This window comes from Malaclemys terrapin, chromosome 19, assembly GCF_027887155.1.
Source record: "Malaclemys terrapin pileata isolate rMalTer1 chromosome 19, rMalTer1.hap1, whole genome shotgun sequence".
Lineage (NCBI taxonomy): Eukaryota > Metazoa > Chordata > Testudines > Emydidae > Malaclemys > Malaclemys terrapin.
Window position 1 is genome coordinate 21,259,169 of NC_071523.1, and position 16,263 is coordinate 21,275,431.

Here is a 16,263-nt window from a genome sequence, read left to right on the forward strand (position 1 = left end):
CAGAGACAGCTAACTGCTTTTCTAAAAGATCCTAAAATTTCAAGTTCTGCAACATCTCTGATTGACATCAAACAAGGTAATTTATGGATTTCTGCCTTGTATTTGTTTATGTCTTAGCATAAATAAAATGGCACTCTCATATGGCAACTATGGGAGCTAAGGAAGACAGGATTTCTTTAGTTGTGTTACATCGGTTAGATTATCAAACACTGATTTTGTCAGTTTCTCTTCAGCTCTGTTATTTGCTGCACTGACAGCACCACAGCTCTCCCTCCCCCCAGCCCCGGCCTTCTCGCTGTAAATCAGTTACATTTCACAGTCCCGACACACGCTTTGCACTTTACTCTTCTCTTGACACCACACCAGGCCCCTTCCCAGGTGTATATGATCCAAAGTTCTGCAGTATGGGAGCAGGAAGAAATTATTTCCTTCTATCCATTATCACTGTGGACAATAAGGTTTCCTACAGCCCTGAGTTGCCAACATATCAGTATCTTGACCTGTTCCCGTTTCTGTCATGGAGTCTATGGGGCCTCGCCTGCAGTCCCACCGAACCCAAGGATAGCTCTGCCTGAGTACAACCATCAGGACCCAATACCATGTTGGTGTGCAAATGGTACTGTTCTGCTTTCATGTGTGTTAAGTAAAGAGGAGTCCAAAGAGAGCAGACACATGAAAGAGATGGGCTAGGAAAGACAACAGCAATAGCCAAATGGAGAAAAGGAAAGGCAGGAAGCACCCCACTGGCAGCCTGTAGTCAAAGGCCAAATCCCTTGTGCAACATTAGTCCTTCCTTGAAAAAGAGAAGGTTAAAAAGAGAATACAACACCCAAATAATGTCAATCTGATGGTGACCAGCAGGATACGAGAGCACCCCTCCCCTCCAACATTATATTGTAAAATCTTAGCCCTATTGTAAAATCTTGGCCCTTTGCTAAGGCAGCAGTGTTGTCAATACTCCTGATTTTATCATGAGTCTCACAATATTTGGTGTTCTCCTTAAAGTCTCAGCTCCTGGAGTCAGGTGACCACATGAGAATCTCAGCTCTCACATATACTGTATATATAAAGTTTCTAGCTTTTATGTTTGCACAGAAAATCTTGAACATGTGATCAGAGTGCAGTCTAAAGAGTCAAAAGCCAAACATCAAATAAAAAGAGCCCCTAACTTTTTTTTAAGTTTCTTTATTTTTAAGACAGTAAGGCACCTGTACCCCCAAGGGCTGCAGTCTTAAAGGGGAGGATATGTGATAGGGTGTTCACCAACACCAGCCGTGAAGGGGTTGAGGTGGCCCAAAAGAGGCCAATTACCCTTCACACTGTCACCTGAAGGGAGGCCCACGGATTTATAAATGACTAATTGCTGATGAAGCCCCACTAGAGGAGAAGCTGGGTAAAATATAAAGCCAGGAAGTTTGCAGCAGAAAGAGGCTGCAGGGACAGAGGCTGCAGTCACTCTATGAGAGAAGAGAGCTGGGAAGGAAGAAACGCAGGGTGAAAATAAGCCCTGGGATCCTAGTCCTGGAAGATGGGTCAAGCCGGAGGAGCTGTGGGGGAAAGAAAGTCTGAGAAGGTGGAGTAGGAAGAAGCGCAGGGAAGCAGCAGCAAAGAGTGGGACTGGGCAGACCATGGCTGCTGGTTATAGGATCCCGGGACTGGAATCCAGTGTAGAGGGGGGGCCTGGGTTCCCTTACCAGCCACTGGGAAGTGGCGCAGGATATTGGAGGTGCCACCTGGACAACTGGTCTAGTGAGACTTTGATACCCCAGAACTGAGGGGACTACATGGTGACCGAGCCGGTGGCTGAGTCGCAAAGAGAGAGCACTGTGAATTGCAGGAAGACACCGCCACCACAACTGAGTGAGCATTGGCGGGGGGTGCCATATGGGAAGAAAACCGCTACTCCATGCCCAACCAGGAGGATGAGCTCTTGCAGTGAGTGGATCTTGTCACAAGCCCCCAGAAGAGCTAGCAGCTGCTGGCTGACCCTTGGCTGGCCAAAGGCCTTGAGGTCCAGAGGTCATCTTCTGCACTCACTAACAGTGCATTTGCATATTTCTTCCTTACCCAGAACTTGCACTTTGATTTTGCTCTGTGTCTGCCATAGGGAGCAGTCACATTAATTGGCAATAATCAACTGAGGGGAGCCAAGCCGTCAGAAGGACTGATTGATCTGAAGTTGCACGCAGGACTAATATTTCCACTGAGGTTTGATGGCAGGAAGATTGTTTTTAAACGCAACAGACACACACAGCTGTGATCAAAACACACAGTGCAAAGGGAGCCAGTTAGCCAGGGACCATGAGTTCTGTCATGAGCTTCCATGGACCGCCCCTCTCCTGGGGGGAAGCTGTTGCCAATTATTATATTTAGCAATGTAGATTCTTCTTACAAAACATTAGGCTGTGTCCTACATAGCCAGGTCCAGTGTGATGGTAACAAGTCACACCCAGGCAGCACCAGCGTGCGTTTAGCCCTGCTCTTGCTCAACCCTGTCCTGGCCTATTCCCCAGGGTAAAGCGTGCTTCACCCTCCATAACTATTCAATCCTTGGCTACTCAGCTGAGATAGGGGGCAGCGCTAGCAAAGGGCTTTTCATTATATGAACATCAGCCTACGAGGAACTGGTCTGAGACCACCAGATAAACAGCAGGTGGGAAAAGCTCTGGCTCACTCCTGACCCACTCTGGTGGTTTAGACCAGCACCTAAAAGCTCCACAACCCATGAACCATCCTGTCACCAATAAAACATTTCCTTCTCTCGGAAATCTGATCATCTGATACCACTCACATTGATTAGAGGAGAGACTCATAATTCAGCAGCATGTCTATTAAAGGAAAGGCCTTTCCTACATTTTGTGGGGTTTAGTACAAGCCGAGACATCTTATTTTTCTCTTTAGAACCAGACATTTATACTTTATAACAAAATCTGAGTTCGGCTCACAATTATTTGGTCAGGTATTCCTTTGTAGCCAATCACAGACAGCATACAAGTCAATGTTCGGACTCTAAAGTTGCAAGAGCAATGTCGGAGGCATGACCATGGAGAGTCAGTCTGAGGATGTCTCAGCCTAAACAGTGGCAAACAGCTGGGCTTTTGAATAAATCCGTGAGTGAAAAGTTAGGGACCAGAAATTAATGGAGGAAAATGAGGAAGGATGGCTCACAATAACAAGAGCCAGATAAGAACTATAGACAGAGGTTACAATTAATTCCCTGTTGGCCTGAGACCTTGCACTAGATTACAAATAATGTTGATTTAACCTTGTTTCTACCAATTCACTATTAGACATTTAAATCTTACTGAACAGTCAATGACTGTTTTTTAATGTATCCAAAAAAATTAAAAAATACACACCCTCTGCACACGTCTTTTTGCTGTGGGTTATTTTGCCCTATGTCACATTTTAATTTTCTAACTGCATTGTTGTTTGAAGGACAAATCCGTGCATGTCTGAACATGATGCCAGCCAGCCCGCTGGAACTGTTCACCATCCCCAGTTCAAGTGTGTCTCTGCTCCTCCATATTGGGCATTCTCAGCCAGTCTAGCATTGTGCGCAGATGGATTTTCATATTGTAATACACAAAATCAAATGTTCTAACACTAGGGAAGCATCCTTGCCCAGCAGCCATTACTGATTTTTGGTCCTTCAAGCTTTTAAAACAAAATTGAGCCTTCCTCTTTACCAGTGTTATAAACAGTTATAATTTAGCACTGAATAATTGGTTGCCATAGTAACTGCTGCAGTACAGGTTGAAATCCCTTCTCTCTCTCTCTGCCTCCCTGTCTGACAAGGACCTTCATCTACATATGTTCAGGTTCAAACTGCAGGCTGGTTATTTTATGTAAATAGATCTTCTCAGCACTTGCTGCATCAATTCTGCCATCGGCTCATGACTGAGTATTACTGGCAAATAGACTCTAAAGAGTTGCAGCATAGCTGATACACATTAAGGCATACTACAAATTAATGCATGCAAAAACTAAGATCTAACAATGCTCCTCTTAAAATTTCAGGGTCAAAAAAAGTTGTTGTTTTTTAAATAAAAGCATTAACAGATTAAATATTTTAAAAAGCCCAGCCAAGTGCAGAAGTCTGCACTCCATTCATGTACTCAGTATCACACATTCACAATTCATTCCGATTGCCTACTTCATTTACAGCGGAATGTACATTTCCCTAGCAGGTATCAATAAAGGCGCTTAGGAGAAGCAGCCTCAACTCTGGATTTCTTTATCATTCATTGTTGCATATATATTTCTGATGCCCATTAGGAATGTGACTCAAAGTCAAGGGCAGTCTTTCCATCGGTTCTACTGGGCTTTCAATCAACCTTTATGCCAGCCAGAATCAAATCAGACTAATGTTGTCCACACGAGGAGTTAATAAAAATTGAATGCAACAGACATTTATCAAATTTTCTCCTTTTCCTTTTTTGCACCAGGTAGTCAATCGGATAACATACGTGCGACACTCTGCAGTTAGTTCCAGGTGCTAAATAGTCTCTAGACGGGGCACTATTAAAATAAAATAATCAGCTCGGGAGAAAATGTAGATGATTTTTTGCAGAGAAACTACATTATAAAGGTCTCTGCTCTGCTTAAGGGGGAAAAGATGCGATAGGCTGACGTGAGCTGGGCTTTGTGTTGTGTCTATAAAAAGCAAAGAAAGAACATTACTATGACCACAAAAAAATATGTATTTGCTGGACTGTGACTTCTACCCAAAGTCTGTTGGACAATAAAAGGCAGGTCTGAATCCATGTTCTTTAAATAAACAGACAGTTAGGCTCCAGTCACTTGCAAAAGCATTTTAATGTGCTACCTTGTCTAGACGATCTCCTCTTAGAGAGTGGGGTGGGTGACTGGAAGAGAACAGCATCATTTACATGAAGTCTGGCAATGAAAGGGATAGGGAAATTACTAGCTATACTGTGCTTGCATATTTGATACATACCGACTTCCCTTTACAATAGGATACTGAAATTCATCTGCACACATTTCACTAGTTTAATCTTCATATGCTTCTTGGAACTCATCTGCATTTCAGATCAGTGAAACATCAGACAACAAGAAGCACCCTGTATGTAAAGGCAACATGTCCCCATGACAAACGTGTATTCTACTAGGGCTATTGGAATGTCCTCAGACTAGAGACCATTCCACTGAAAACCCAACGAGGTTGAGATACCTTGTCACCCTGCAGCTATGGAATGGAGCACTCGGAAAACACGATTTTGAGTAAAATAAACTCAACATGGAGCTTTCTGCCTCATATCCAAATCCTGGTTCAAATCCAGCTCAAGTCAGAGCAGTCCAAAGTCACTTCTGAGACAAACGTAGCCTATGGGTAACGAGTTGCAGAACTCTACCCAATCTCTAGTTGGTCAGGAAACACATCACAGGAAATACTACAGCTATTCACACAAATTAGTCCCTTGCTGGCAACCTTAGCAAAAAGACCAAGATCAGACTGAGCCACGAATTCCCTGAAAGTGGTCACTCCATGGCAGAGCTAAGACACACTGCTGCGGAGAAAGGCCTTCTCCTTGCTGGGCTAAGTGTTTCCGAGTCTGACACAGTCCAGCACCTTTCACGATCATTAAACCAGTGGTTTCAAGATGAGCAATGAAGGGGTTTCCCTGGGCAAACATCAGATTCCGGAAGCTTGTTCACGTGGGCCCAATCCTGCAGCAGATCGGCACAGACACCTACACTCATGCAGAGTTCAAATAAAACCAGTGGGGTTCAGTATGAGCAAGGGGTTCTGCCCGTATGACTCCAAGTGCAGGACAGTGCCCTAAACCAGAACGCTGTTAGGATCCAAGTGGCAGCTTCGTAATTTACTAGCAATCCTGCTTCCAACGAGCTGTAATATACTAATGCAATAGCTGCTAATTTGTTGTTTGCAAATTCCAGCATAATTTATCGAATGGGAACATGCTAACAAGTGTAGAAACAAATCTATTAATGAATATGATCAATACAAAACCAACAACCTGCAGAAGGGGACAAGTCTGACGAGACTGTGCCAAGCCATGTGTGCAGAGCAGCTCACACATCCCTTACTCCAACAGCTCCCTGGCACATTGCTCACAACCAAAACAATTAAAGTCCCTTGATTTGAGATGTCATGGCTCCATCTGAGCCTCTTGTCTCTTACATAATAGATAGGACCCATTTCCACTCAGACACGAGTGGGTCTTGGCAGCACAGCACTGGGCTCCAGCATTCCTTACTTTCATTAATAAAATAGGAAACTAGAACCATGTGACGCTTGTGAGTGATTTTCCGGGTCATCGTATCGACTTTGCAGTGTTACCTTGAATCTGATCTTCAAAGGGTATCAGGAGAAAGTCGCCAGCCAGCCTGGGTCTCAGGTGAAGAAAAATAATCCCATTGCACTGAACAGAATAGCGTTAAACAGGGAACGGCTGTTGGCAAATGGAGACATTCACATGCAATAGGGACGGCTCAGACTGTCTGCACACCGACAGCTGGCGCTTTAAATATCAACAGCTGCACCTGCGGTTACCTGAGTCACTGATGTAAGGAGAACCACCATTCTGGTGCTTTTACAGTAAACAATTAAGTGGCTGGACCAGAGAGTGCTCCTCAGAGCTGTGTCTGTCCCTGCCCTCCATTGTATGACCCTGCCTGCCTGTCCCTCAGCATGCAGCTTTACCACCCCACTTCCCCCAGTGATCTTTTCCCTGCCCCGATGTCAGCAGTGCGAGAGCTCCCCACGACCATCCCAGGCTCATCCCCTTCTGAGGCTGGGTGATGCTGGGGCGCGATGGCATCTGGAGCCCACCTCCCCCAGGAGGGAAGTTGCCACAATCTGGCTGCCGGTGTGGAAGTCCAGCGCTCACCCTGGGATCCTGATCACCAGCCCAGCCAGGTCAAAGGCGGGAGCAGCTCAGTTTAAACTGAAGGGGAAGCTGAGACAGGCAAAGCTCATTTCACCCTGCACCAGCCAGCCCAGTTTATTGTCTGACGTCCCCTCCCTCTCTCCAGCCCACATTTCCTGTTTTCCATAAGCACTCTCGATGTCTCACGCTGGACGCTGGATGTGCACTGACCATGGCTTAGTGAGCCCGGGCTGCCTGGGTCCTTCTTACCATACAGCTCGGGCCAGCCACAGCAACACTCCGAAAGGAAAGTTACTCAGAGATACTTAACTCTTTCCTCGCTGGCCTGCCACTGCACCCACGTGCTGCCAGCATCCACAGAAGGTTAAAAGGCAGCTGGAGTATCTGACAGCCTGGTAATTATGTTCAGAGAAACCTGGCACATGCAAGTACAGGGGCATGCCACCCCGGCACCCCTGAACATTCAACGCGCCCTCTGCCCCACATGACAAGAGCGCAGCTCCCATCCAGGGCCTGGTCTTTCATCTGCAGAGTCTGAGGTCTGGTCTACACGACAAACGTAGGCAACATAAGCCGATCTAATAATGTATGTGTCTACAATACCGAGTCCCTTCCGCCAACCTAAGTGGCCTGTAAAGTCGAGTTCTGTACTCCACCTCCGCGAGAGGCATAGCACTTGATTTGACATCCACGGGTCGACATGGGGATAGTGTAGACACTGCGCTGTGTAATTGGAATGAATTGGCCTCCAGGAGGTGTCCCACAGTGCTCCGCTGTGACCGCTCTGGAGAACGCTTTCAACTCCACTGCACATCAGCCAGGTTCCCAGGAAACAGACGCGCCCTTGTTAAAGCCCTGGGAACTTTTGAATTTTCATTTCCTGTTTGACCAGTGTGGAGAGCTCGCTAGCACAGCTGATCATGGAGACTCAAGGCCGCAAACGGGCTCCAGCATGGAGTGCACAGGAGGTGGTGGATCTTATTGCTGTGTGGGGAACAGTGTCTATGCAGGCACAGCTCCGATCCTGCAGAAGAAATGCTGACATCTATGCCAAAATCACACGGGGCATGGGGGGAGAAGGGCTACACCAGGGACATGCAGCAGTGCCGCATGAAAATAAAGGAACTTCAGCAAGTGTACCAGGAAACAAGGGAGGCGAACAGTCGTTCCGGTTCTGCCCCAGAGACATGCTACTTTTATTACTCCTGGGGGAATTCTGCACCACTGTGCATGCACAGAATTTATGTCCCCAGCAGATTTCTTTGCTTCCCCACAGAAAAATGACTTTGACAGAGAAGCCACAAGAGCGGACATACGACCCTCCCCAGCAGTATGTTTCAGGCGCCCAGGGCAGCCAGCAGAGAGGTAAGTCACTGTGGGGCAGGGGGAAGGACTGGAAAAGACCCGACTAGTGGCTCCTACCCTGCACCAGGCTCAGCTGCTCATCCCAGCTGGCCTGGGGAGGACGGGACTTCCTCTTCCCCTGCACGGCATCCAGGGCCATGTCAGACCCAACCCCCAGATTTCTCCCTCGGCTGTAGGAAGCTCTGCAAACTCTCTCCCCCCCACTAAGCCTCCCACACCCAGACCCCCCGCTGAACCCCAACCACCTTCACCTGAACCCCCCCTGCAGAGCCATTACCTCCCAACAAGCCCCTGTGCGCCCTGATCCCCCCCGCATCCAGATCCCCCACTGAGCCCCCCACACCCAGATTGTCCCACACAGAACCCCTCCACACTTGGATCCTGCCTTGCTGAGCCTGCCTGCCCACACTTGGTGCACCTGGCACGGAGGGGCAGAGCCCTGGGGTGTTTCTGGGGCAGGCCCGGTCCTTGCGCTTGTGTCAGGGTTGGGTGCAGCCTCACCGCTGAGTCCGTCCTGGGGGAGAGGGGAAGCTGCACAGTGATCTCTCACCTCTGTGCAGCCAGTGGCCTGTGGATCCCCAGTGCCATGCTGAAGTCTCCACATTTATTTGACAAATAAAATTTGCTGAATTTTGCAGAATTTTTAATTTTTTGGCACAGAATGCCCTCAGGAGTAAAATTTTATGAGGAGCTGCATGTGATTCTCACTGGCGACCGCACCACTACCCCAAGACATTCCGTGGATACCTGCCATGGGCCCCGGGTAACCTCAAGCTACAAGGAGGACATTGTTGATGAGGAAGAGGAGGAGGAGAATGCGAGGCAGGCAAGCTGAGGATCCATTCTCCCCAACAGCCAAGAACTGTTTTTAACCCTGGAGCCCATCCCTTCACAGGACCAGTTGGTGGTGGAGTGTGATGCCGGGGACGGCACCTCTGGGGAGTACACATTTCAAATCAAACTGTAGGGGTTACATGCTATTATTTTTTATGTTTAGTCTGAACAATAGAGTAGGGTGGTGGGTATCGGTGGAGCAGAAGGTGCTCTCCGAAAAAGACTGTTTATGTGCATGAGGATGGCCCAGGAATCCTCCATGGAGATCTCTAGGAAGCTTTCATGGAGGTAACTCTGCAATCCCTTGCAGAAGGTTTCTGGGAAGGGATGCCTTATTTCATCCACCACGGTAGGACACTTTCCCGCGCCACTCCAGTATTCACTCTGCCAGCATCATTGCAGCACACAGCATTGCAGCATAAAGACCAGGTCTGTACCCAGACGCTTGCAGCATCTGCTCCCTGGCCACCTCTGTTACCCTCAGAAGAGTGATATGGCATAGGGTCACCCAGGGGAAATGGGGGAAGTTTTCAATACTAGCCCATAAACCGCAAACAATTCAACGAATAATCCGCCCCCTGTTTGGCGAAATCTGGGTCACACAGCCACGCTTTCCCAAACATGCCATGGTTGTGGTTGGAAGGGATCACCAGGTATTGCAACCAGCATTGGAAAAAAAGGGGGGGCAGCTTCCTGTTTGTCTTCCTTCCCCCCCAACCCAGTGTCGCTTTTGTAAAAAACAAACTATTTGTGGGGCTTTACACTGGTGCTTGTCCTCAAGCACCATCCAGGTTGCTGGGGGACAGGGGGCTTTTCTCAAGTTTCAACTTGGGATCCCAAGGATGTCTTCACAAAAGCAGCAGCAAAAGACCTTTTGCCCATGCCTCGTGGCCTTACTCACCATGGCCGGAGCAGCACACCGACTCTTGCAATAGCCTGAGGTTGTGATTACGTTGTGGCTTGCAGTGAAGTGAATTGAGGGTTGGCTTTTTTATAAAAAAAAATTAACCTTGCACCAGAAACAATGTATGCACAGTTAAAGCTACCCTTGTGCTTTGCATTCCTTGCAGTTGAAACCTTGTGCATTGGTGCATCCTCCACGCCGGGACAGAGACTTTCCCAGATTAGAAGGCAGAAAAAGGAGACTCAGGAGGACTTGTTCAATGAGTTAACATGCGCCTCCGAAAGCATGGAGGATTGCGCTGTCTGAGAACCTGGCCATGCACAGGAGATCATGCAGGGAACAGGAGCGTGACATGCAGGAAGAGATGCTGTGGATTATGAAGGAGCAATCAGACATGTTGAGGCGCCTGGTCGAGGTTCAAGAAAGGCAGCTGGATGTTAGAGTCCCTCTGCAGCCTATGCTGAACCTGCTGCCATCATCGCCCAGTTCTATATCCTCCTCCCTGAAATGTCCTATGAGGTGGGGGGGGTTCGGTATCCCTTACACCCAAGACCAGGGGAGGACACAAGGACAAGAAGACACCCATTCTCACACCTTTGATTGCTACGGCAGTGCATCTGTAAGCAAGCTTTCCTTGTTTTTCCCCCCACGGTGTTATCAGCCCTTTTGTCCCAGGTTATCTTCCTTTTCTTTGCTATCTCTGTGTGTTTGTGTGCATAATAAAACTTAACAGATTGAGGGGAAAAGGCTCTTTATTCATTCAACACACGGTGGTTGGTGGGGGTGGAGTTTACAGGGGAGAAAATGCAATGGAAGGGACAGTTCGGTAAGAAACAACACAGAGAAGTGTCACATTACTCTGGCTCATTGATGAAACTGGTTTTCAAAGCCTCACGGAGACGCAGAACCCCTGAACGTGCTTGCTCTTCTTATTGCCCCGGTGTCTGGCTGCTCAATATTGGCTGCCAGGCGATCTGCCTCAACTCCCCCACCCCAGCAGAAACTTTTCTCCCTTTGTTTCACAGATATTATGGAGCACACAGCAGGCAGCAATAACAATGGGGATATTGCTTTCACTGACGTCTAACTTAGTAAGCACACAACGCCAGCAGCCTTTTAAATGTCCAAAGGCTCATTCCACCACCATTCTGCACTTGCTCAGTCTATGGTTGAACCGGTCCTTACTGTTGTCCAGGCTCCCGGTGTATGGATTCATGAGCCATGGGAGCAAGGGGTAGGCTGGGTCCCCCAGGATCACAATTGGCCTTTCAACATCACCAATGGTTATTTTGCCATCTGGAAAGAAAGTCCCTGCTTTCAGATTTCTGTTCCTAAAGATGCGTGCATCATGCACCTTTCCCGACCATCCCACGTTGATATCGCCCCACCAGAGCTAGGGAACCCCATCACGGCAAAACCATCCACTATGTCGTGCACGTTGCCCTGAGTCACTACTCTTCTTAGTAGAAGTCTGTTAATGGCCCTGCAAACTTGGATCACAACAGATCCCACAGTAGATTTACCCACTCCAAATTGATGCCCCACGGACTGGTAGCAGTCTGGTGTTACAAGCTTCCACAGAGCTATCGCCACTCGCTTCTCCACTGTGAGAGCAGCTCTCATTTTAATATGGCTGTGCTTCAGGACTGGGGAAAGCTCTTCACACAGTTCCTGGAAAGTGGCCTTACGCATTCGAAAGTTCTGCAGCCACTGCTCATCATCCCATAGGTGCATAATGACGCGGTCCCACCAGTCAGTGCTTGTTTCCCAGGCGCAGAAACGGTACTCCACTGTGCCAAGGTGATGCATGACTGTCGCTAGCAACTGCAAATTGCTCTGCTGTATGTCTCCAGCAGGGCTGCTTGCGTGGCATCACATTGTTCAGTGCGGCGGCTCCTGTATCGGCTGTGTGAATACTGCAGGATAAGGCACAAGGTGTTTGTAATGCTCACAACAACTGTGTACAGCTGAGCAGAGTCCATGCTGATCATGCTCTGGCGTCCACATGGGTAACCCATGCTTATGAAAAAAGGTGCGAAAAAGGCTTGGTTTGTTTGCTGTTGATTTCATGGAGGGAGGTAAGTGCATCACGGGAGGCTGTAAACGCCATGTTCCCATAACCACCTGCACCAACGTTTTGGTCTCATAAGGCCTTGCAAGCCCAACCCAAAATTCCACTCGGCTACATGCACTGTGGGATAGCCACCCACAATGCAGTGCTCTGTGCGTCAGTGCAAGCCCTGCTAGTGAGGATGCACTCTACCGACACAATGAGCTTAGTGTGGCCACGCAACATCGACTTGCTTAAATTGGAGGCTTGATGTTGACTTACATGAAGTCGACTTAAGTTTGTAGTGTAGCCATGGCCTGAGAGGCAGCACACACAGCCCGGGAAGCATCCCACGGGCTCTGGGAATAGAGTGGATCCTCTGGGAGCAGCATGAGGGGGATTCACTAGGACAATAATTCACTGAGAATTTGGTTTCTTTAAAAAACTCCCCAAATCCTTTCAAATGTCAAATCCTGAGAAGCCAGCACATCCTGCCCAGCCCCACTTCTTGCCTGCGAGACACCCAGAAATGGGCGGTCTGTCATTCGATATCCTGTCTCCACAGAAACCTCAAAACCATGCTGTTTTCTCCAAGCAGTATCACATTGGTTACATTCCCAACATGTCGCTTTGCATTTCATCCCTAAGAGACACAGTCCCTAGATAATGTTATTGGTACAGTATGTGCCACGAAGATTTACTGTCTGCCACCGGGGACAAGCTGTAAATGAGGTGCTGCATTGCAGTGTGTGCGTCCCTGGCAGGAGGGGTTTAATAACCAGATAAGGAGATTATCATAATACATATATTATATTATTATATATATCAGTGCACTGTACTGCTGCATGTGGTCTGCTGGGGTGTCTGATAATCATCGTTTGTAATAATTATCTAATGTGTCTTTAACTGGGATACTATACATCCCAAACTCATGAATGTAAAAGCCTGTTTGACAAAACCTCCATTTCCTATTGGTTCTGCCTTCTTTTAACGCCTCTGTATGTGAGATGCCAGGACACACGCTCCTCACGCTTACAACTCACTCCATTTAAAAGGCCTAATTACCAGCTCAATATCGGATATGTAAAGTGTGGGATACAGGATTCAGAATGTGAAGCGTGAGATTATTCACTGCCTGTCACACACAACTCACAAGATTAAGGACCGGCAATAACATTATCAGACATATTTCCAGCATTAAAAAGGACATATTAGAATAAACAGATTTTCAAAACATTGGGGAATAGAAATAGGAAAGTTTTAGAACAGTGATTATTGCCCTTGTCTTTCATTATATCATAGTCCCATAACAAAACATCATATTTGGTGACAGGATCTGCAATCACGGCACAACACCCAGGGGTACGAATGTAGTAGGTAAGCTTTAAAACGTAATCATCCTTGCAAACGGTCAGCTAGGAAGGAAAGTCTCACCCCTTCCATCCTGTGTGTCTTCTCGCTCATTAGCAGTTGTTTGGGCCATTCTCTCTCTTTGCAATCCACCCTCAAAGTGAAAACCTTTAGGACTCAAGAAAAACTAAACTACTGGCAGAACTAGATAGATCAGTGTTTGCCCAAATTAGTACCCGTCTCCAGCTGTGCCTACTTCTGTAGAAAGATTTAGCTTCCAAATGAGAAATTAACTAACCACACCAGGCAGAGCTAATTAAAAGTAGACTAATCTGCTGCCCCTGGAATTCAAAGTGCAGGGCTTGGGATTCAGAACACTAAAGAACACAAACTATGGTCCCTGGGACCCGGCAGGGTCGAGAGCCATTTCCACAGTCCTTACAACAAAGCATTTGGAGGGGCGAGCAGTGAGCACTGAGTTTTGGGAGGAAGAAGGGAGGCTAGAAGGCGGCTTCCTGCTCTACACGGCTCTGGCCAGAGTCTCCCCAGATCCATTCCTAGGGCCAGGGCCAGTACACTCTGGATGCTTGGCCCTGCTCCAGCAATGCCACGCAGCCAGAACCGCAGCTTAACTGGCTACTCAATCCAGGTTGACAAGCGACTTTGTATCGCCAGAGCGGGGAAAGTAGCCAGTGTGCACTGGGGACTCTTGCCCTCCCAGTGGCATGAGCACAAAGGGCAGCCAAGAAAGAGTTTATAAAACGATTCCGTTTTACATTATTTTCTTTGAAAAAACATGAGGTTACAACCTTGGCTCCTCCCCTCGCCCACCTTCCCCACCTCCACAGTTCTCTGCATGAGAAGCCCTTAGCACAACCCTCTCTGAGCCATACAGCTTCCTCCGTCCAACATGCTCCGTGCTCTGCCACGGGCCTCATTTAGGACAGCGCCCAGACCAAGCGGCCACATGAGGAGCATGCAAACATGGTCTTGGAAAATCACCGACTCACACTTCGTCCCTGCTGCTAAACGATTCCAGGGAGAGCGGTGACTCCGTTACTGCTGCACCGCCCGATGCCTCCCTTCTCCCCAGAAATCACTCCAGGGAGAACACACCAGGCTGGTCCCATTCCAAAGCCAACCTGAACGCGTGAAGAAGGGTCCCTCCAAACTAGCCTGAGTCGATTTAACTCTTCTTACGGATATTTTCAGAACTCAATCTCTCTGGATTTCCCCAGTTTCACTCTTTACTCCCTGGACACCCATATTGTGTTTGTTTCTCCCTTTGGTCAGATAAATCATCCCAGCCATTTAGACAGACGAAGCCCATCCATGTCTCAGAACCAAAAACTACAAATTTGAACCCTAGCATCTTCATGTTGTGGAAGTTATTTAAGCAAAAGAGGGGTTACAGCAGCCACCAACCCACCTCTGTGCATCTCCAGAGCTCAACCCCTTCAGCAGCTAGCAAGGAGCATTCTGGGTAATTCTATGCAAAGGAGCGCACCCCGCATTCAGACACATGCAGAACTAGTGGAGACCAGGTGAAGGAAGAGACAACGTTTGTAATCTCAGTTTTCAAGCTTGGGCATGTAAATTAGAGTGTTTAAATCCACACCTCAGACTCCAGCGCTAAGCGTCAGACATTCCAGGTATCCTTATAATCACTGAGTCGGACCTCCTGCCTAACACAGGCCAGAGAGCATCACCCACTAATGAACCCTTAATAAATAATAATACTCAAACCTTCACATCCCAAAGCCTGCGCCAAACACAGGCTAATTAACGGTCACAGACTCTCAGAAGTGGGTAAGTACCATTCTCATTTCACCAGTGGGGCCATTGAGGTAGAGAAGTTAAGTGATTCACCCAAGGCCATAGTGAGTCGCTGTCAGAGCCAGCATATGAATTACACAGGGCCTTGCTCCCAGCCCTGTGTGCCAATTCACTATATTGCTCAGCCTCTCCAGGCACTCAGGGAAGTGACCGCCAAGCTGCAGGCTCAGCTGTGGCATCACCCAAGTCTGAGAAATGGGCCCCCCGTCACACATCAAACTAGTTCCCCTTAGTAAAATACGTAGCTCTGATCTAGCCTGTTTCCATCCCTAGACCTCCGACTGCTCCCCAAGGGAGACCAGCAGCATTATCCCAAGCACACAGCCTGTACACAGAGGCCAGCAGCTGCCTGCCAGCCTCACTCAACAGTGGGAGATGTTACCTCTTTCTTCCTTCTCTTGACTTTGGAAGTCTTGTTTTCTTTCAGCTTTTTGGATTTCTTTTTCTTCTGCGCAGTTACCTGCTCCTCTGGATAAAATTCCTCCAGCCCTTCCAGCACTCCATCCTCTTCTTCTGGAGACGACACAAAGGGGGAGGAAAGGGAGAAGTTACACAGCCAGGTTCACAAACACACACAAAGTACAGGAATTGTGTTTGATCCCATGGGAGAGCATTGGCCAAGTAGCTCCATCAGCCGATGGGATACAAGGACATGTCGCCTCACTCAAGTTTCTGTTTATTGTCTGACTCACGGCCAGCTGTTAACATAGCTGTCCCAAGTTACGCTTTGTCTACACTGGCAATTGAACAACAAAACTTTTGTCTTTCAGAGGTGCTAAAAAAAAAAAAAAAAAAAACACTCACCCCCCCCCCCCCCCCCCCAAAGACAAAAGTTTTGCAGACAACAAGCGCCAGTGTGAACAGCGCTTTGTTGGCAGGAGTGCTCTCCTGCCAACAAAGCTAACCCCATTTGTTGGGAGTGGAAGTTTTTTGTCGGCAGGAGAGCCGACAAACAGCGGCTACACTGCGTGACTTTTAGCAGCCCGGCCGCAGCTGTGTAGTGTAGACATCGCCTTACACTAGCATTAGTTGCCTCTCAGGCCAGTACT

General features: G+C 48.0%; 1 protein-coding gene across 2 annotated transcripts in view; it reads right to left on the reverse strand.

Annotated features, from left to right (window-relative positions):
* CHD5 (chromodomain helicase DNA binding protein 5) overlaps positions 1-16,263 on the reverse strand; it is an 86,422-nt gene that overhangs the window by 59,280 nt on the left and 10,879 nt on the right. For both annotated transcript variants that reach the window (XM_054008901.1, XM_054008902.1), the window contains exon 2: positions 15,597-15,727. In XM_054008901.1, the coding sequence (XP_053864876.1) occupies positions 15,597-15,727 (131 nt within the window). The remainder of the gene's footprint in view (positions 1-15,596; positions 15,728-16,263) is intronic.